A 23,000-nucleotide genomic window follows, 5' to 3' on the forward strand; every position below is an offset into this window, starting at 1 on the left:
TATTAAATCGAATGGTATTTTTTCCAATGACATTTTAACAAATGATATTATATCAGATAAACTCTTATCTAATAAATACACATCTAATAAAAATATAACTAACGAACATATATTAAATACACCCATTTTTGTTGAACCCATTTTTAATGAGAACCATAATGTAAGTAATGATTTATTTCAATATAATAAAGAAAAATTAGAATTAAAACATTTTATTAATAAAAAGAAAAAAGCATTTGATGAAACAAGAAATATTCAAGAAATGAATAATAATGTAAATACATTTGTATCATCAAATATGTTTACGAATGATGAAGAAAAAAAAGAATTTACAAATCAAGAAAAAATAAATAACAACTCTTATAGTAATAATATAAGTTATAATATAAGAAATGAAAATTTGAATAAATCCATATTTATGTATGACGAATATACTAGTGCCAGTTGTACAGATGATATAATTACTCATATACCATCAAATTATAAAAAATGTGTTGAGGAACAAGAAAATTTATATCTATGTAATAAAAGTTATGATAATATTAATGATTATGATTGTTTTGGTATCAACTCACCCATAGAAAGGGAAAAGCAAAAAAAAAAAAAAATGATATGTACAGAAAAAAAGGATCATCAAAGAGATAATCAAAATATTCAAAATGAACAAAATGATCAATCAATCGAAGAATTAGAAAAGGAGAATATCCAAAAGAATATGCTAAAAGAAGGAATATCAATTAATGATGAATTAAAAATGAATGTATCACAGAGGGATATATTAAAAGAGAATATGTTACAAAGAAAAACATTAAACGAAGATATATTAGACAGAAAATCATTAAAGGGGGATATATTAAAAAAGGATGAATTATCAAATGATACATTAGAAAAAAAAACTAACAATGAAAATATATCCAATTCTGAAAAGAATAAAACATATGATGATAAAACATATTCTTATGAGAAATTTTTATTAAAAAATTTTTTTTCTAAAATATCGAAATTTATATCAAGTAATAATGTAGAAGATGATAAATATACAAATCAAGGAAAAACAAAAACAGATATATCATATCCTATGGATAAAGATATACATAAGGTTAACTCTTGTTATTCTACAAATGAACCTAATGATTATTGTGATAGGAATGAAATGAACTATCATAAAATAAAATTAAAAAATTCAATAGATTCTTATAATCATATGGTTAGTACTACAATAGATGAAGAAGAAAATATGAAAAATTCAGATAAATCTATATATCATGAAAACAAATGGAATATGGAAAATAAATACTGTAATAATAATGATTCACATGTAAATTTTCATAAAAATTTTACAAATATATATAAAATGAATAATAATAAAGATATAGAGGAAGAAAAAGATATGAGTGATTATAATTATACCAGTAGTAATAATTATATAAATAAAAATATCAATTATCAAAGTGAATATTTTTATAGTGATGATAATGGAATGAATAATATAAATGAAAATATACGTCATATGTTATATGAAAGAGAGGAAAAATATTTGAATAAATATAATAGTTCCAATTATGAGCAAAATAAATATATGATAGATGCTAATTATCTTTATAATAATGAGAATAAAAATAATTTTTCTACATATAGAAATGATTTAAATGAAGCTAATAAAAGATTTTCTAGAAATAACATGTTAAATAATTCTGGTATATCAGAATATCCTTATACTGATGAACAAATATCAAAATTTTTGTTTATGCATATAAATAATAATATTCTGAAGGATGAGAAAAAATTGAGTATATTTGATGACGAAAAAAGTGACCATCATAATAATAATAATAATAATTATAATAATCATCATCGTCGTCATTATAATAATCATGAAAATAATAATGATAATAACCATCATAATGATGATGATAATAATTATCTAAATAATAATGTATTGTTAAATAGTTATAATTTTGTATCACATTGTTTAAAAAATGAAAGGTTTAAAAATAATTTAAATAATATAGAATGTGAAAAAATAAATGATCAATCTGATAAATTATTTTATGATAGTCACACAACTGTTTGTCCATGTAATAAGCAAAATAATATTTTTAATAATGATGTAAAGAAATTATTAAATTTAAATAATGATAATATAAATTATTCTAGTTATAATTTGAATAGTATTCATAGAAAATACAGTGAAGATGTAAATAAATTACATATTAAGAAAAATATTTGTAAACATTCTTGTAATCATATGAAAAAAGGAAATATAAAATATAATTGTTATAATAATGATATGATATATAATGAAAATCAAAAAATGTCCATGTTAGAATATTATTCTAAAGTAGCAAAAAGAAATTTTAATAGATTAATTCAAAAGGGCAATGTGAGTTCATATAATATAAATAAATTAATACATGGAAATGAAGCAATGACCAATATATATAATAATAATAATAATAATAATAATAATAATAATAATAATAATAATAATGATGATAGGGAATATCATTGTGATACACATCATTATAAAAATTATAGCAATGACTATAATAAATATAATGGAAATGATAATATTTGTAACCATAATGACATATCACGCGCATTATTAAAATATGATAATTTTATTCTTTCTGATAATAATAATAATAATAATGATAATAGTAATAACTATTATTTCAAGGAAAATAATTTAAATTATAATTTAATAAATAACGAAAAAAAAAAAAGACTTTCTACACTTTCGAATAATATAAATAATGAAAGTAATGAAAATTATGAAAATCATGAAAATTATGAAAATCATGAAAATTATGAAAATTATGAAAATTATGAAAATCTTAAAAATGTGATATACAATGATTTATTCCACAGCCAAATTAATCATAATGTAAAATATGTTCATAATAAAGAATATGTTAGAAATGATGAATATATATTTAAAAATAGTAAAAATCTTTTGAAAAATAATGAACTTCTTTTTAAAAATAATGAAAATCTGTTTAAAAATAATGAAAATCTTTTTAAAAATAATGAAAATTTGTTTAAAAATAATGAAAATATTTTCAAAAATAATGAAAATATATTTAAAAATAATGAAAATATATTTAAAAATAGAAATATGGAATTTTTTAAAAATGAAAAAAAACAAAAATTCCAAAATACATTTTATGAAAATTGTCCAGAGGAAAATTATCTGAATATGAAATTAATAGATAATCAAAAATTAAATAATAATAATAATAATGATAATAATAATAATATTGATAATATTGATAATAATAATTTTAATAATAATGATAATTTTAAAAATATTAGTAATTATATTAAAAATATAAATAATAGTAATAATATTGATAATTTTTTAAATCATTTTAAAGATGATAATATGGTCAAAATTTTTAATGATGAAAATAATATTAATTATCATGCAACTAAATTTTCTAATGATATGAACAAATTAAATAAAGGCACCCGCTTATCCTATAAAGATAAACATCAGACCACAAATGAACAAATGGTGAATAATATGATAAGTTATGATAAAAATTATAATATTGAAAATAATAATAAAAATAATAATAATGAAAATAATAATAAAAATAATTGTGATAATAATAATAAAAATATTACTGATAATTTTGATAGCTTTGATAGTATTGATAATAATGATAATATTGATAATAATAAAAAAAATGAATTGAATAATAACAACTTAATTCAAGAATATTGTAATTATAAAATTTATATACATAACAATGAAAAGAATGTTGGAGAATATTTATCATTAAATAGACAAAAATTAAGTGTAAGTAAAAAAATAGAAATAATAAAAAAAAATAATGAAATAAATTATAAAAGGAAAATAATTGATGATACTTCAAGAAATATTATATCAAATAATTATTATTTTCCTCAATTTAATAAAAGTTCACATTATAATAAAAATAATAATATATATATATCAAATAAAAATAACATGCATGGGATGAATAAATTTAATGATGTTACAACAAATTTTAAAAATAATGAAATAAATCATTTATTTTTTCAAAAGAATAATCAGTTACAAATTGATAAAAATAACGAAACAAATTTTGACCATATAACTGATTCTGATAAATTGAAAGAAAATAAATTTATTATATATAATAATAAATTGCAATTAACGAATAATAATAATAATAATAATAATAATAATGAGAATAATACAGAAAAAATAATTGATTATATTATTGATGTGGATAAAATATATGACAATAAATATGTTATATATGATAATAATATATTACAAGTACAAAAAAAGAAAAAAAAAAAAATGGAAAATTATGATTTTATACTAGATATTGATAAAGAATGTTCACCAAGAAATAAATTGTTATTAGAAAAATTGAATGAACATATTTCATATATAAATGCATTGGAATTATCTATAAATAAATATCGTAATCGTTCATATGATTATTATGTCGATAGAAATTTTCTTCATCATTTACAAGAAAATGATAACATAACACGAAACAATAAAAATGATTACATGTATAAATATGAAATTCAAGAAAAAAGAAAAAAAAAAAAAATTAGAGGTAGAAGTAATATATATATACATGATCAAGAACAATTCATTTTTAATTCAAATAATTTTATTAATAATAAAACAAGAGCTATTCACTCTCATTATTTACATGATGAAAATAAATTAATATATGATCATCAATTTAATGATAATAACACTCCATATGTATCATATAACAATTTGAGTCGAAGAAACAGGAATAATATGAATTATCATCATGATGATGAAAATAACAATGATGAAGAATATCTAGACATAGAAGAGGATGATGAAGAGCACCACGATCATCATTATTCGAATGAGAATTATTATAGACACAAAGAAAACAACAAGAACAATATTAATAATAATAATAATAATAATGAAAAAAACAACAACTATAATAATAATAATAATAATAATAATAATAATAATAATAACAATAATAGTAATAATTATAATTATAATAATTACTATTTTTGTCATAATAACAAAACAGAAGTTGAAAAAATTACAGAAATTCAAAATATGCTTTCCAAAAAAATAATCTTAGGAAATGTAAATGATGAAAACTATAATACAAATCAAACAATATATAATAAAAAATTTTCTTTTGAAGATTTTGATTTAGATAATTTTATTACTAAAAGTATTGATTTAGATAACAAAGATGAAAATATTATAAAAAATATTTTAGAATTAGAAAGAAGAAAATATGCAATCAATTGTATAATGGAAAAGCTAAGAAAAGATCAAAATGAAAGTGAATACCTATCTGATGATAGTGATCAACCTCATGTATTAAATTTAAAAATGATGAATACACATATATATGATTTATATTCTGATAAATCAACATATAATGTATATAACACAAAAATGTGTATCAATTATTTATTAGAAGAAAAAATGCACTCTGAGGAAAATAAAGAATTCATCAAAAATTTCTTTGTTGAAAATAATGCTGACCATATAAATTTTATGGAAATATTTAAAAAAAAAAATAAAAATAAAAATAAAAATAAAAAAAATAATAATAAGGGAAATAATAATAATAATAATAATAATAATAGGGAAAATATAGAAAATATAGAAAACATAGAAATTATAGAAAATAATAATAATGAGGTAAATAAAGTGAAAGAATGTGATAACCTTTCTGATGAGCTAAATAATAATTCAGGAAATTGCAATGATATACCAAAAAATAATCAACAGGAAAAAGTAAAATATTGTTATTATTTGTCCAGTGATCAATACTGTACTTATTTAGAAATGGAGGTCGAAAATGAAAATAGTAAAGATGAAACTGATGTATTAAAAATACAAAATAAAAACACCATCATCAACAATAATAATAATAATAATAATGATGATGATGATAATAATAATATGTGCACCGAAAAAATTAGCGAATCACCTAAAGATCATAATACTAATATTCAATCAATTAACGATAGCAACAAAAAAAAAAATTATTTTAATAGCCAATTGGATTATTTAAAACGTAAATTTAGTAATTATAGAAAAAACAAAGATGATGAAGAAAATAACAATTTAACGTTAGAAAAACAGTTGTCAGAAAAATGTAATCCAACTTTAATGGATGGAGATTATTCTAATAATTTATCTGAATATGAAAAGAAAAATGATGATAAAATAAATTATAATATGGAGAACAAAAATATTAATACTTCCAGAGAAAAGACAGAAAAATATGATGAAAACGAAAGTAATAGAAAATGGAATTTGGTATATCCAGATATATCAAATAATAATGAAGATGAAACGCGAGATTTTTATGAAAATGAAAATGATAATTACGAAGATGAACAACAAAAATTAATTGAACAAATTATAGGAATTAATAAGAAAAAACACAAACTTAATGAACTCACAGTAAACCATAAGGATGGTAATATAAGACAAGAAAAGGAATTACAAATTTATGGGAAAAATAATGAAAAAGATGATTTACTTGATAAGAAAAAAGAAGAAAAATATGAACATGATATACAAGGTGAGAAAAATGATATTCCTTTTGATAACATAAAAAATAGTGAACAAAAGTGTATGTATCTTGTAGAAATGGAGGATGAACATGAAGAACAAGATGATGAATATGACGATTATGATGTGGAATATGATGAGGAGGATGACGATGATGATGATGATGATGAGACATATGATGATGAAAATGATGAGAAATATGATGAAGAAGATGATGATGATCAATTTTATGACGAATGTGATAAAGAAGAATATTATATTGATGATGATTATGTTTGTGATATTGAAAATTATGCAGGTAATAATAATGGACATAAAAATAAAAATAATATAGACATTGATAATAAGGACCAGAATTCTTATAATAATAATGCGGAGCAATGTCAAAAAGATGTAATATATGATAATATAATAGATGAACAACAAGATGATGAAGATATGTATAAAGAATGCGAAGAAATCAAAGACGAAATGGAAGATAAAAAAAAAAGTATATATACTAATGAAAATAACCAAGAAATGAATATTGAAAAACAGAAATCTCATGAAATAAACGATAATAAAAAATTAAGTGATGTGTATTTAAACCAATGTGATGATGAGAATGTTAAATCTAATAGAAATACCATTAATGATAATGACGAATTAAAATATAATAACTCTTATGATGATGAAAATTATTCACTTACACAAATAGATGAAGATAACACACAAGATGATGAAGAATTATATAAAGATTTATTAGATATGTATGAAGAAGAACAATCATGTAAAAAAAATAAGGAAAAGTCAAATATAAAAATAGAAGAAGATGATGAAGAATTAGAAGAGTTAGTAGAAAAAAGATGTTGTATGATATATAAAGGAAAAACTAATAAAAATACACACTATGGAAATAAGGGAATCAAACTGAAATATGAATCAACAGAAAATAAAACATCTAATACAAAATTCCCAAGAAATGGTGATTACAAAAGAGAAAATAATTATTTTAATAATATACGTTTAAAAAAAGAACAGATAACTACTACATCATATAACCATATTGGATACTTGGGAAGTAAACATTTAAAAAAGGAGGAATATGAAGATAATTATATTATACAAAGAGATGATAATAATAATGATAATAATACCTATGGAGATGTTAAAGGTAAAAATACTTTTATAAAAGAGACAGTTCAAGAAAACCCACAACTATTACATGATTGTTGTGATATAGAAGATAACATAAAATATAAAATGCTCAATCAAAAGAGTAAAGATCGAATTGTAAAAATAAAAAGGAAAATAAAGAAATTTATAAAACTTACCAAAGGAGAATTAAAACTCTTATCTAAATTATTACATCATAAATTTTTACTTAATGAAATTAGTGCTATAGGTAATTATGAACAAAAAAATCAAAATAATTTGGAAATATTAGAATTAGAAGAATTTAATTTAAGAAAGGATTTTCTAAATATGTATTGTGATTGTCTATCAATTGAAATAACAAATCATGAAAAGGAATTCTTAAAAGAGTTTCAATTATTTATGCCAGACGTAAATATTATGGCAGACAAAAATATTTTATATGTACTTAGGCATTCAAAGAATGAAAAAAATTGTGTGTTTAAATATTTCTTGGATGTAAAAGAAACAAGTCATAAAAATGGTACAATGGATAATGTATGAATTTTTATAATACCACAAGAGAAGAAACAAAATTAAAAAAAAACATTACATATATATATATATATATATATGTATGTATATATATATATATATATATATATATTTTTCTTTCTTTTTTTTTTTTTTTTTGTATATATTTATATCATAACTTTTATCAAACATAAAAATAAGGAAATATTTGAAATATTAACTTATCATAAATGTATAACATTATATTGTATCTTAGTTAAATTCATATTTCATATATATTCTTATGTTCAATATAGTAAATTTTTAACAGGTATAATTTTTATTTCTAAGTAAATAACAATATTATGTATTTATAAACATATATATAATGTATATATATTAATCCCTTTAATATGGTAAAAAAGAAGTTTTTCAAACATAATTACTTTTTCTTATTTTAATTCATATTTTTTGGTGTTGTGAACATACTATATATATATATATATATATATATATATATATATATATATATATATATATGTATATATATTTATTTATTTATTTATTTATATTGCTTTTTCTTTTTTTATGTGTATGTGGAACATTTCATAATTCGTTAAAATACTACTTTGTGTAAATATTTATATATCAAAATAAAAAAACGATTTACACCTTTTCTTTTTTTTTTAACTTTTTATTCAACCATTATTCAAAAAGAACAATAAAAAAAAAAAAAACATAAAATTAAATATCTACCTAAAATAACTTTTTTTTTTTAATTAAATACGTACGTAGAAAAATATTGACTGTACAACATAATATACATTTGTGAGTACACAATAAATAAATATACATTTTAATTTTTGTTGTATTATATTCTTGAATTATATTATAATAATCTAAGTAACTCTAAGGAAAATTATAAGGCACACAAAAATGAATCAATTTATTATAATTATTATTTTCTACAAATAATAAATGTGTATTTATAAAATAATATACTTATTTATATAAAAACTGAACCGTATTTTTTCCCGATGGTTTATGAATTAAAATAAATTAATAAGAGGTATGTTATATATATATATATATTTATAAAATTGAAAATATTTTATTTATATAACTTAATATTATATAAATATAATACTAAAAAATATAAAAAGAAAAATAAAATAAATAAATATTAAGTTTTTATATTATAATATATATATTTATATATAATATGTATTAAAATGAAATGATTTAATATAAACATATAAAAGTACAATATTTCTTTATGTAATATAATTAGTTTCATATGTACAAATAAAATCATATATTTATATATTATATTATTAAAAAAAAGTATATTATTTTATTCAAATTATATATTTTTATCCATGTTCTTGAGAAAAATATAATATTATATTATATATATATATATATATATATATATTTATATATATAATAATATCTATTTATGATATCTTAATTAAATTTATATATGTAAAATATTTGTAAAAAGAATTTATTGGATTTTCATCATGAACATTATTATGTAAAGGGAAAAAAAAAAAGAAAAAAAAAAAAAAAAAATTAATAGGATTGTTAAAATTAAGTGACTATATATTTTTTTAATTAATAAAATTATGATGATATTGTGATTCCAAAAGAAAATGTATATATATTTTTTATAAGATAAATTTATATAGATTTCTGTATATATATATTATATATATATGTATATATAAGAAAAAAATTATGTACTTTTATTTTTTTTTTTTTATATCTTTATAAATTCTAATGAAAGAAATATTTTATTTAGCATGATTTTTCTTCGAAATGGCTTTTTTTTTCTTTTTTTTGTTTTAAGTTTTTGTTATATTAATTTATTTACGCAATGCTTAAGTGAAGAGTTTGAGAAGATAAAATACCCTCAGGATGTGACAAAAATAAAATATTACGATAACACACATAAAATAGATAGTAAATATTTATATAAGCATGTAGCAAAGGGTATGTTACAAGATTTAATTGTAACAGTTCAAATTGATAAAGATAGAGAAGATGACAAGATTTTATTTTTACCAAAACAAAAAACATATATGAAAATAATTGGTGACTGGTCAAATTATCCAAAAGATAAAAACAATGAAATTTGTTTAGCATTTGTATTAAAAAAAAGTTTCAAAAATGAAAAAGAAAAGAAATGTACAAAAGATTTTTTCACGTCTGGAAATATATATAATGTATGTTATAATGATAACAATTATTCAATAAAAAATTTATATTTATATATAGAAATATCACAAAAATATTTAGAGAAATTATTTTCTTCATATAGTATACCAGTTATTGTTAATACAGAAAATAATATAATATATTTTGCAAATGATAAAATGAAATCAAAAGAAGAAAAACCAATTTTAGATTTACATGTTTGTTATAAATCAACTTATGAAACACCAACATATTTAGGAAAATTAATATTTAATTCATATCCTATAAATATTAATAGGAATAAAGATGAATTCGATATTATATATACTAAATCATTTTTAACAAATAATTGGGATTATAATTTATCAATAAAAGGAAATTATATTACTTCTTATAATCGTGTTGTATTTGTTAGATTACCAAGAGATTCACCTCCTAATAAAATGAAATGTCCCCCTTTCTGGGATTATTCTATATTAGGATCTGGACCCTTACATAAAAAAAAAAAAAAAAAAAAAGATAATATTATACAAAATGTGGTACAATATTCTTTTTCAAATAATAATATACAAAATTATTATATCCCTTTTTTAAAAAAAGATGAATTACAAACAAATGAAAGTTATATTATATGTTTATATTCAGATGAAAATGATTTTGAAGGTATACAAATTATTAATGCACACTTTTATATTAATACAACAGATTCTATTATTTTAATATTTTTAATTATATTTATAGTAGTTTTTCTTCCTCTTATCTTTTCATTAACTTATTTATGCGTACTTTTTAAAATGAACATTTTAAAAGTAAAAATGCAAAAATTACAGCTTCTTAATAGAAAAGATGAAATAGAGGATAGATTGAAAAATGAATTAAATCTTGATCAATATGAATCAATATAAAATTAAATCTATAATATATATATATAAATTAATGGACAGAAAATTATATTAAATAGTTTTTGTGTTCATATTATATAATGTGATATTAATAATATGTTCATCATAGATAAATATAAATAAATATATATATATATATATATATATTACATATTTGTCTGGTTATTTTATTTTACTAATTTATTTTGACTTATTTAATTAATTTATCTAATTAATTTATTTTTTTTTATAAATATAAGTAGTTTCACCTAAAAATTATTTATCATAAATATTATATATATATATGTATTTTTTTTTTTATACTTTTTTTTTGGTGTTAAATAATATATATATATAATATATATATATATGTATATATATTTTTTTTTTTTTTTGGGTTCATATATATATTTTTTCTAGCATTTTGTATTCTTCACAATATAATAAGATGTAATTCATTTTACATGTATATAAAGAGAAAGAAAAAAAAAAAAAAATTTATTCATATAAAATAGATACACCATAAGATGTATGCACATATTTATTATATTTAATTGAAAACTCAAATAACAATTTAAGAAATAAAATATATATATATATATATATATATATATATATAAATATTTGTATGATCTTTATTTATTATTATTATTATTTTTATTTTTTTATTAACAAAAATACTTGTTTACAATTCTATATATATAGAATCTGTTGTGTCCAAATAATCAGATAATGATATATCTTGTATAGATATATTATTAAATTTTTCATATTGAACATTTATTATTTCCCCGATTATTGAAGAATTAGGATATCCCATATTTTTCAAATCATACAATATTTGATTAGCCTTTTCCTTTTCAACTATAGCCATTAATCCTCCACTTGTTTGAGGGTCAAAAAGAATTCCATATTTGCTATATAATTGTGCTTCATCTAGATTTATTATATTATTACATAAATAATGATTTTTTTTATACATAGATGAATATATATTATTTTCAATACATTCTTGTACCCCTTCTGCTATAATAATATTATTAAGTTTAATTTTAGCACCCAACATATTAAGTTTGTTATTATTTTGATCACATATATTTACATTTTTCTTTTGTTTTGATTGTTCATCTTGTTTTTTACTATAACCTTCTTTTGTAGTTTCATCTAAAATATCATTATGTTTATAATTTGTTTTATTATGATGTAAATAAATTTCTTTTCTTGAACATTTCAACATTTCATTCAAATGTCCTAATATACCAAAACCTGTAACATCTGTACATGCCTTAACATTATTTTGAAGAAAATATAAACCACTCTTTCTATTAGATATTAACATTTCATCAAGGCAACTATATATCCATCTAGCTTTTGCTTTTTTGATAATATGTGCTGCCATAATAAATCCGAAACCAAACATTTTTGTTGTAATAATAACATCTCCATTTTTTATATTTCCATTACCTTTAGGTAAGAAAAGATAATTTTCCTTTAACATTTGATGTTTTTCAATAAATAAATTAGTTTCTTTATTTATTTTATTTTCATCTTCTTTAGATCCAATATTATTTATATTATCCTCATTAATTAATTGTTCTGTATTTGACTTATTTTTATTTTTTCTAAAATTCATGATATTTTTCTTACCATTTTGCTGCTGGCTTTTTTTATCTTTTCTTTTTTTTATCTTTCCTGTAACAGCCAAACCCACATAGTTTTCATTACCTGCACAAGTATGTCCTCCACTTAACACACATTTCTCTTCCTTTAATTTTTGACAACATCCAGTTAGAACATTTTCTAACCTCTGCTGTAATTTTCTTTCAATATTATCCTTCACAATAAGAACACATAATGCACATATTCCTGTCCCACCCATACTATATATATCAGATAATGAATGAATAGCTATTATTGATCCTAGTATATATTCATCATCAATAAATGATTTAAAAAAATCGATAGTCTGAACAAGAGCAGGACTTTCTTCAGTCGTTTTTGATTTACTATGAACAAATATACAACAATCATCACTTCCTTCAACTCCTAAATAAACATTAGGAGAATTAAAAATATCTAAGGATTTTAAAGAATTAGATAATACATTCGATGGAACTTTTGAACCACATCCTCCACATGTATTTCTATTAATTATTTTGTCTATACTTTCTTTTATATAAGATTGTACTTTTTTGTTATTTGTTGTATCAAGTATAGGTTCTTTTTCTAAACTATTATATTCTACAATAATAAATGGATTATCTGTTCCCTTTATATTATCATTTTTATTATTATCATCATATAATTCGATACTACTATTATTTTGAATGAGTTTATAAGAACTTTTCTTTTTAATTATCAATCTGTTTTCGTATTCTTTTTTATATTCGTCATACATATATGGAGGTAATAATTCTGTGTTCTGATTAGTGTTTCCAACATTTTTTACATTACAGTTAATTTTTTTTTTTTTACTATTTTCATTTATATTAATAATATGTTCTACTTGTTTGGTTTGAAAAATTATATTTTCAAAATGTCCTATATAATATATAAATTGATTATATATATACATAATTAAATTTATGAACAAATCAATAGAAGAAGATTTTTTCTTTTTATTTATTGTATTTATATTTTTTTTTTTCTCATTTAAATAATTATCTATAAGATATTTTTTATTGATTAAAAAGGGTTTCACTTTATTTTGTGTAAGAGGATGTTTATATATACAAATTAAATTTAATTTAATTATTTGAATAAATTTATTAAAAGAATTTATTAACAATTCATATATATTATAAATTGAAAAATGGTCAATAGTTATATGTTTTTGTTTCGAATTATATATAGAGATATGATCTTTTATATTATCAATACTAATATATTCTTTTTTATGTATATTATTATAAATATTAATATACACATTTTGACATACTGTATAAGTATCATAATTTGTTATTTGATTTAGAAAATATAATGATTCATCTTTATAATATTGACAGAAATTATTAATATTTTTATTATTATCAATATCATAACCAGATTTATAAATATATGATGGATATTTTAAATTAGTTATATTTATACATTCATCAAAAAATATGGTACTTAATTTATCATTCATATCTATATATTCTATAAAAAGTTTATCTTCTGTTTTTTTTACTTGTTTTATTTCACGCACCTTAACAAAATTGGAACAAAAACTTGAACACTTCATATTATCATAAATATTATCATCATCATTATTATTATTATTTGTTGTTGTTGTATCATTTATGTTATCCTTTATTTTATATTTGTCTTCTTTTATTATATGTACATATATTACCTTAACAGATACAGATATTTTATGTAAATTTTCAAAAATTTCATAGTATAAATTTTTTCCAAATTTATAATCCTTTTCATCACATAATATTAATAACTGGAATATATTATCACTATTATTATTTATTTGCTTTGTTTCATCTTTATCATTGCTAGATATATGATAATTATAATTTTCATTCTTTACGATTTCTTTAATTAAAGGATTTTTATTCTTCAAAACATTTAATATTTTGACTTTTTCTTGTACTACTTTAAAATCATAATATGGCATATTATTATTTAATAAAATATGAAAAAAATTATATATGTCTATAATATTTTCCACATATTTATCATTATATGAACAAAAATTAAAAAATTTTTCGAGAGGTATATTTTTTAAAAAAAATGTTTTCCATTTGATATATTCCTTTTTATCTGTTATTTTATTATTTTGTGATTTTATTAAGGATAAATATATTATATGTGTATAATAAAAAAATAAATTCTTATGCTTATATGTATATATATTCATATGACTTAAATCATTATTATTCAATAAATAGGAACTCTTATAATCAAAATCACATAATAAATAATCATAACATAAATGATTTCTATCAGAACTAAATTTTATAATTTTCTTATCAGAATCGATACATTCAACTTCTTCATTAATAAAAAGAATATTCCTCTCTTTACAATATTTATATATATCAATATATGTATCCTTACATAATTCAATACACTGCACATATGTATCTAAAAATACAAAAGTATTCTTACTTATTATTGTTATATTGACACCTTTTAATTCATTATTCAATAAAAATATATCAACAAAACATTTGCTACTCTTTCCAAATCCTATAATAACTATATCAATCACAGGGTCGATTCTTTTACATATCCTCATTGTTATTCTTTAAATATTATTGAAATATGTCAAGTATTTATTATACCAATAACATAAATAGCATACTAAATATGATATGCTTCTTCTATGATACACTAATAAAAGTATCAACAAAAATATAATATATATATAAATATATATATATATATATATATATATATATATATATATTTATTTATTTGTTTATTTATTTACCAATATGACAGGTATGAAAAATTAAAAATATAAATTAATCATTTATATTTTATTTTATATGTACATTTAAATATATATATTTACAATTATTACAATTAAATGATAACTAAATATATATATACAACATTTTTAATAAGAATAAAAAAAATTATATAATAATAATTATAACAAAATTAACCACTATTTTAATGTATTCATAAAAAAAAAAAAAAAAAAATTTTAATTAATTATAGAAGGAAAGGGGGGGTGAGGAAAAAAAAGAATATTATACATATAATTTATGCATATGTAATATGTTAAGAAAAAAAAAAAAAAAAATCATGTAATTTTTTTAAAAAATATATATTTTTTAAGCATTTCTTTTTAAGTGATTTATTCGGAGGAGTATCATTTTAAAAAAAAGAATATATATATATTATATATATATATTTATATATTATTTTTTATGTGTGATAAATATATACATTAGAACTATATTATATAAATAGTTCAATAGACTTTTAAAATAATATATAATTAAATATATTATTTATTTTAATAATAAATGACTACATACTAATAATATGGAATAGATTAAAATTATATTATATAAATTAAAGTATATTATATATATATATATATATATATATATATGTGAATAAAATAATCAAAGTTGTTTTTTATTTTATTATTATAAAATGAAAGAATATAAAAATAAATCAAAGGGGCTTATATATATATATATATATATATATATATATAAACCTTTTAATATACAAAAAAAAAAAAAAAAAAAAAAAAGAAAAAAAAGGAATTATTTTTAATTGGATAATATTATTTATATATATATTTTTATATTTAGGTGGTTATATGATTTATATTGTATTTGATTAATATTCGTTGAAAGATTTCCGGAAATAGTTGATTATTTAAAGACCAAACATACTTAAAATTCTTTAGAAAAATTTGTAAAACATCAATATATCTTTTTTTATGCAATATTTCACATATATCATCTATAACCTTTACCATAAACTTATTTAAGTAATATATATTTTCTTCATTTTTTTTTAAAATATTATCACAAAGACAATCATGTTCATTGAATTTGTTATTAAAATCTGATCTATATGAATTGATAATTTTTTTTATATATAAATATAAATTTAGTTTTTCATTTTTTTGATTGAATAAAAATAAGTTATTACTAATATATGTAAAACAAAATATATCATTTCTACATAAATCAGTACAATTATGATTTTCTTGAAATAAATTTTCTTTATTTAATAGACATTGTGTTATTTCTTTATAACAGACATAACAACATGTGTATTTTTCTTTTTTCATGTTATAATTTTTATCACGGTTATTATCATCATATAATTCATTTTCTTCGTTTTCTTCATCATTTTCTTTTTTTATTTTCTTATTAATAATACTGTCGAATATATTAGTATGCATTATAATATTTCCATTAGAATATGTTTTTATTTCATCATCATATATATTTTTATTATTTCTTCTATATATATTTTTTTTTAATATACTTGGAAAAAAGTCGGATATTTTATGATTCTTCGAAATTTTTATTTTTTTTCTAATATTTAAAAAATTAGCTTTATTTCTTAGAATGTTACATTTTCTTTTTAAATCTTTATTTATAGTTTTTGATGAAGAACATAAAGAAACATTTTGATTATTTTGATTATTTTGATTATTTTGATTATTTTGATAATTATTTTCCTTCTTATTTATTTGAGTCTGACTTATATTATTACTATTATGATTATTATTTACAAAATAATTTAGAATATTTTGTTTATATTCATACTCATATGATTTATTATTCTTTGCATTTTTATCATAACATATATGTGTATTTATTTTGTTTTTTATTTTTCTTCTTGTACTTGTTCCTTTTCTTACAGTTTTATAAATTTCTTTTTTATTATTATTATGTGTCCAATTAATTTGAGTTCTTAATATATTAGTTCCTTTATTTTTATCTTTTATATAACTTAATATACTTGAACCATTTATATTATTCTTTGATACATTCCCATTTATTTCTTTTTTTTTTATTTCATTTTTCTGTTGTGATGATAACATTATTTTATGCAGGTCTATTTTATTTTCATTTATTTTTTGTAGATCTCTTACATTTTTTTCTTCAACCTGATTATTGTCATTTCCTTTTTGTGGTATTTCTAAAAAATTGTCATCCTTCCAACTTGATACATATGTACACTTTTTCTTGTTTTTAATATTTTTTTCTTCACTTACGTAGAAATAATATAAAATACTTTTTTTATTAACATGCGTTTTGTTTTCATTAATGGTATCTGAACAAATAATTTGGACTCCTCTTAAATCACTTAAATTATTTGCTAAGAAATCAAATATATGTATAACTTTAAAAAAAAATACAAAAAAACAATTGGTATGTTGATTTAATTTAATTTTACTACTTATTCTAATAACTCTTCCTCTACCGAGATATTTCATAGGATTTATATTTTCATTTTCAGCTTTCATAAAAAAGTTTACATTTAAATGTTTAGCTTTCAAATTCTTTATTTTTAAACGTAAATACAACTGTTTAGTCATAAAATATATGAGATAATAAAAGTCATTAATTTTATTAAATCTCACACCATAATTGACACTAATATTGATACTTTTCTTTTCATCGTTGTTTTCTAATTCTTTTTTATTTATATTTCTATCCATCTTGTTATTTAACCAATTATTATTATTATTATTACTATTATTACTATTACTATTATTATTATTATTTTCAATATGTGGAAGATAATACATATTAAATGAAATAAAATATCCATTCAAATAATTTATATTTTTTAAAATATTAAAATAATATCCATTTGGTTTATAAAAAAAAAAATATTTACTTACTGGATGAGTTACTTCTTCAAAATATGTATTTACAATATCTTCAATATTTTCTTTATTCATTTCAAGGAATTTATTATAAATATATTCAACTTCTTTTTCTCTCTTTCCTTTTATAAGATTCATAAAATATATATTATCTGTATTCATATTGTATATATCTTTATTATTTACATTATAATTTAATTCACTTTTCCTTTTTTTTTCAAAGGAAAGATATTCCTTAAATAAATCCTTAAGTAAATTGTCACTCATACATTTGAATGAATAATCACCCGTAATATTAGTATCATTTGATATATTATTTGTATTATTAATATTATCATTTGATATATTATTTGAATTATTAATATTATCATTTGATATATTATTTGACTTATTAATATTATCATTTGATATATTATTTGAATTATTAATATTATCATTTGATATATTATTACTTTTCATAATATCATCGTTGGAACCTTCTGCATTCATGTTAGTGTCCTTATTTTTTAAACTAATATACTTCTTTATAAAAATATTAAAATGATGATAAAAATCAAAAAACATAAAACGCTTTTTACAAAACTTTAAAGCTTTTCTTGATGTACTTAAATCATGAGAAATTCCTATGGATACACTTAAATTGGTTAGTCTATATATATCATTAGAAATTTTTTTAGATATTATAAAAATGTCTTGTTCTTTTTCATAAAAAAGTTGAAGTATTGATTCATCTACTGATAATACACGAACATTTTTTGAATAATTTATTAATACTAATAAAAATAAATAACTACATTTTAATATATTACTAAAATCATATTTTACAAAATTTATATTCTTATGCATTTTTGTAGCTTCCCCTTTAACCATACCTTTAAGTATTTTATTTTTTTTTCCCCAATAATTTGTTGAACTAATAATACCATAACTATCTTCCTTTTTTAAACTATGACATACACAAAATATTTCACTTTTCATTAACTTCTTTTTCTCATACATACACATTTTATTACTTATACTTGCATTTAAAAAGTAATTGTCAAAATCGATATATAAGTAAACGAATTTTTTGGAACCCTTCTCATCATATTCTTTTATATCATCAAAATTAAATAATTCTTTAGATATATAATTCCAGTTACCCAAAATGTATAATCTAGAATTGTATAGATAAGCGCTAATACTGTCTATTAAATTTTCAGATATATAACTGTTTGATGTATTTGTATCTATACAACATTGTGTATTATTATCAATATTACTATTATTATTATTATCACCTATATTATTATTATTATTATTATTATTATTATTAGCAATAGTATTATTGTTGAAATGTTCTTTTTTTCTTAAAACTAAGTCAAAGAAAAAATGAATTATATCATTTTCCCAAAGGTTTTTTATATTTATATTTAATTCACTTTTACATTTTAACCATTTAATTTCTTCATCACTTAAATAATTTAATATTCTGTATTTTCTAGAAAAATCCTCAAATGTATTTTTATTTAAATATAAATTTGATGAAACGTTAATATATATATTTTCTTTTAACTCTTTTTCCAAATAATATTCTTGTAACCTTTTGAAATATTCATTCGAATTGCTTATTATAAATTTTTTTACATTTTCATAATCCATATTCATATTTAATATTTCTAGGTGTTTATTTATATTATTATTATTAGTAATGTTTTCTTTTTTTTCTTTATTATTATTTTCTTCAGTAAGCTTTTGTTCCTTTATATAATTCAAATTGTCATCGTTCTCCATACCTTTTTGTACTAATAAATTATTGTCATCATTTGATCCATACATATCAGTTGTATTTAAATTATTATTAACATTTGTCTTATTATCACATGTATTTATATTTTTTTCCATATAATAATCATTTAATTGTTTATCACATTTGGGGACATCTAAAATGGATACATTATTTTGTTCCCCTTCTTTATTATGTTCGTTCAAAAATATTTGATCATGATTTTTTTTGTTTTGCATTTTCTTGTTCTTTTCCTTATCTTTTTTTTTTAAAGAAAAATATTCGGTTATTTGATGACAGTTATAACGTAACATGGAAGGCAAATATGATTGTTCAGGTAAACGACATTTCATGTTTACACAATCGAAAATATATTTATCTATAACTATGAAGACTTTAGATTTTTTTATGGCTTTTTTATAATCCATATATTTCTTAGAACCTAATGCCATATTATTACTAATAATGTGGGTTACTTTGTTAGTCAAAGTATTATGTATTACACCACCATTTTGAACTATTAATATTTCAAGATTCTCTTTTTTGTTAATATAAGAATTATATACATTCTTTTTAGAACTTGAAGAAGATTGTTCTTCAAATGTTTTTATACATGTATTAAAACTTTTTGCGCAAGTACTTATTTGATCATTGGGAGTATAGTTGTATCGATTTCTTATCGTTTGATTAAATTGGCTTTCTAGATAATTATCATACAAATAAGTATTAACATCATCATTATTATTATGACTATTATTATTATTATTATTATTATTATCTATGTAATTTTTCATGGGTGTTCTATCCATATCTTGATATTCAAAAGCAGAATTGTTATGTATTTTATTTATATAATAATTATTATAATTATTATTATTTTCATTAATAGAAGTATAATTATTTTCCATCGTATTTTCCATATTTAACTTACCCAACGTTGATTTATTAATACTATTGTTATTCATATCATTGTTTAATTCATTTGATTGTTGCACTGAATTTTTTTCATTCTCATATATACATTTCGTTTGTGTATTAGTATTGTCTAATGTATTACATATAGAGAAAAAACTTACAAAATCATCAATATAAAAATTACAATTCATAAATAATAATGAATCATTCTTACATTTCTCTTGACTTTCTTCTATTTCAGCAATATATTTTTTATTATAAGATAGAGGAATCTTCTCTTCCTTGTTACAAATATATTTTCCAAAATCTCGAGCTCCTCCATATTCTATATCCATTTTAAAAAAAACAAAAACATTGTCATAAACAAAATCAAAACAATAAAATTAAAAAATAAAAAAAAACAAAAACAAAAACAAAAACAAACAAATTATATCATAAAAATATAACTTAAATAATTACAAGTTAGACATATATATTTCTTCATTATTATGTCTAAACTATTCTTATTTATAATTATTTTTTTGTTTTAATAATATTACCAAAAAACAACATAAAAAAAAAAAAAATAAAATATATAATATATAATAAAATAAAAGTTAATACAAGTCTAGATAATTATTATGTAAACATAATATATAAAAGAATTATATTTCATCAAATATAAGATTCACTTATTATCATTAAAAATGTACAACAAGAAAATATATGTATATATATATATATATATATAATATATAATTCAAATATGAATTTATATATCATATGTTACATATATTATTATATATTTTCTTTTTCTTTTTAAGACAATCATTCTAAAAATTGAAAAACAATACAAATTGTTTATATTAAATATTATTTAATAAAATAAATATCATATTCTAACATAAAAAAAAAATATAATAAAAAAATAAAATCTAAAGGAATAATTAAATATTATGTATGATATATATCATTTTTATTATATATAAATAAATCAAAAAAAAGATTAGTTCAAAAATATATTTTTAGTTAATATATATAAAAAATCTTAAAAATAGTTTTCAAGAATATATATAATATAATAATTTTTTTTTTTGTTTTTTCTGTTTTATACAAATATGAACATATACAAAAGATATATTATATATATAATATATATATATATAATAATGTATATATATATATATATATATATATATATGTATATGTTTATATAAATTAAAAATAAAAAAAAATTATATTTTCACAAAACTGCGCGAAAATAATCATTACGAAAAAAATAATATTATATAAAAAAAAAATATTGTTTCAAAAAATATCACCAAATGATTCTTGGAGGATGGGAAAAAATAAAAATAAAAACTAAATTAAATTACACGTTATATATATGTAAAATTTCATATATAAAAAAAAAAAAAAAAACATATTATATATATATTATATACATTATATTATTAATAATAAATTTCTTTTTTTTAGGGGGAAAATATATAATACAAATAAATATTATATATATTTATTTATTATAATTAATTTCTTTTTCTTTTTTTTTTTTTTTTTTTGGTTTTGTATATAATTATAGAAAAAAAAAAAAAAAAAAAAAAGGTTTAACAAAAATCACATAAAACTACTTCTAGGTTATATAAATTTTTTTTTTTTTTTTTTTTTTTTTTTTTTTTTTTTTTTTTCTTCATGTAGAGATAATAAAACATCTGTAACACAATAATGTTATATTTATAACATAATAAATAAGTCATTTAATTT

At 18.2% G+C, this 23,000-nt stretch overlaps 4 protein-coding genes across 4 annotated transcripts in view; 2 read left to right on the forward strand and 2 right to left on the reverse strand.

Annotated features, from left to right (window-relative positions):
* The window catches only part of PADL01_0909400 (conserved Plasmodium protein, unknown function), a gene marked incomplete at both ends in the record, with an annotated part of 8,487 nt that extends 248 nt beyond the window's left edge, over positions 1–8,239 (forward strand). The window contains one exon of the mRNA XM_028681762.1: positions 1–8,239. This exon is cut by the window's left edge and continues 248 nt beyond it. Coding sequence (XP_028538108.1) covers positions 1–8,239 — 8,239 coding nt within the window.
* A 1,754-nt stretch (positions 8,240–9,993) lies between these two features.
* Positions 9,994–11,292, forward strand: PADL01_0909500 (conserved Plasmodium protein, unknown function; the record flags this gene model as incomplete). The annotated part of the gene is made up of 1 exon (XM_028681763.1): positions 9,994–11,292. The coding sequence occupies one exon, from the start codon at positions 9,994–9,996 to the stop codon at positions 11,290–11,292; it is 1,299 nt and encodes a 432-aa protein (XP_028538109.1).
* Positions 11,293–11,953: 661 nt separating this feature from the next.
* PADL01_0909600 (selenide water dikinase, putative) lies at positions 11,954–15,499 on the reverse strand (the record flags this gene model as incomplete). The annotated part of the gene is made up of 1 exon (XM_028681764.1): positions 11,954–15,499. One exon carries the CDS (start codon positions 15,497–15,499, stop codon positions 11,954–11,956), a length of 3,546 nt encoding a protein of 1,181 aa, XP_028538110.1.
* A 1,032-nt stretch (positions 15,500–16,531) lies between these two features.
* Positions 16,532–21,592, reverse strand: PADL01_0909700 (DNA repair protein REV1, putative; the record flags this gene model as incomplete). The annotated part of the gene is made up of 1 exon (XM_028681765.1): positions 16,532–21,592. One exon carries the CDS (start codon positions 21,590–21,592, stop codon positions 16,532–16,534), a length of 5,061 nt encoding a protein of 1,686 aa, XP_028538111.1.
* Between the last annotated feature and the right edge of the window lie 1,408 nt (positions 21,593–23,000).

Source organism: Plasmodium sp. gorilla clade G2 (assembly GCF_900097015.1).
Source record: "Plasmodium sp. gorilla clade G2 genome assembly, chromosome: 9".
NCBI lineage: Eukaryota > Apicomplexa > Aconoidasida > Haemosporida > Plasmodiidae > Plasmodium > Plasmodium adleri (nom. inval.).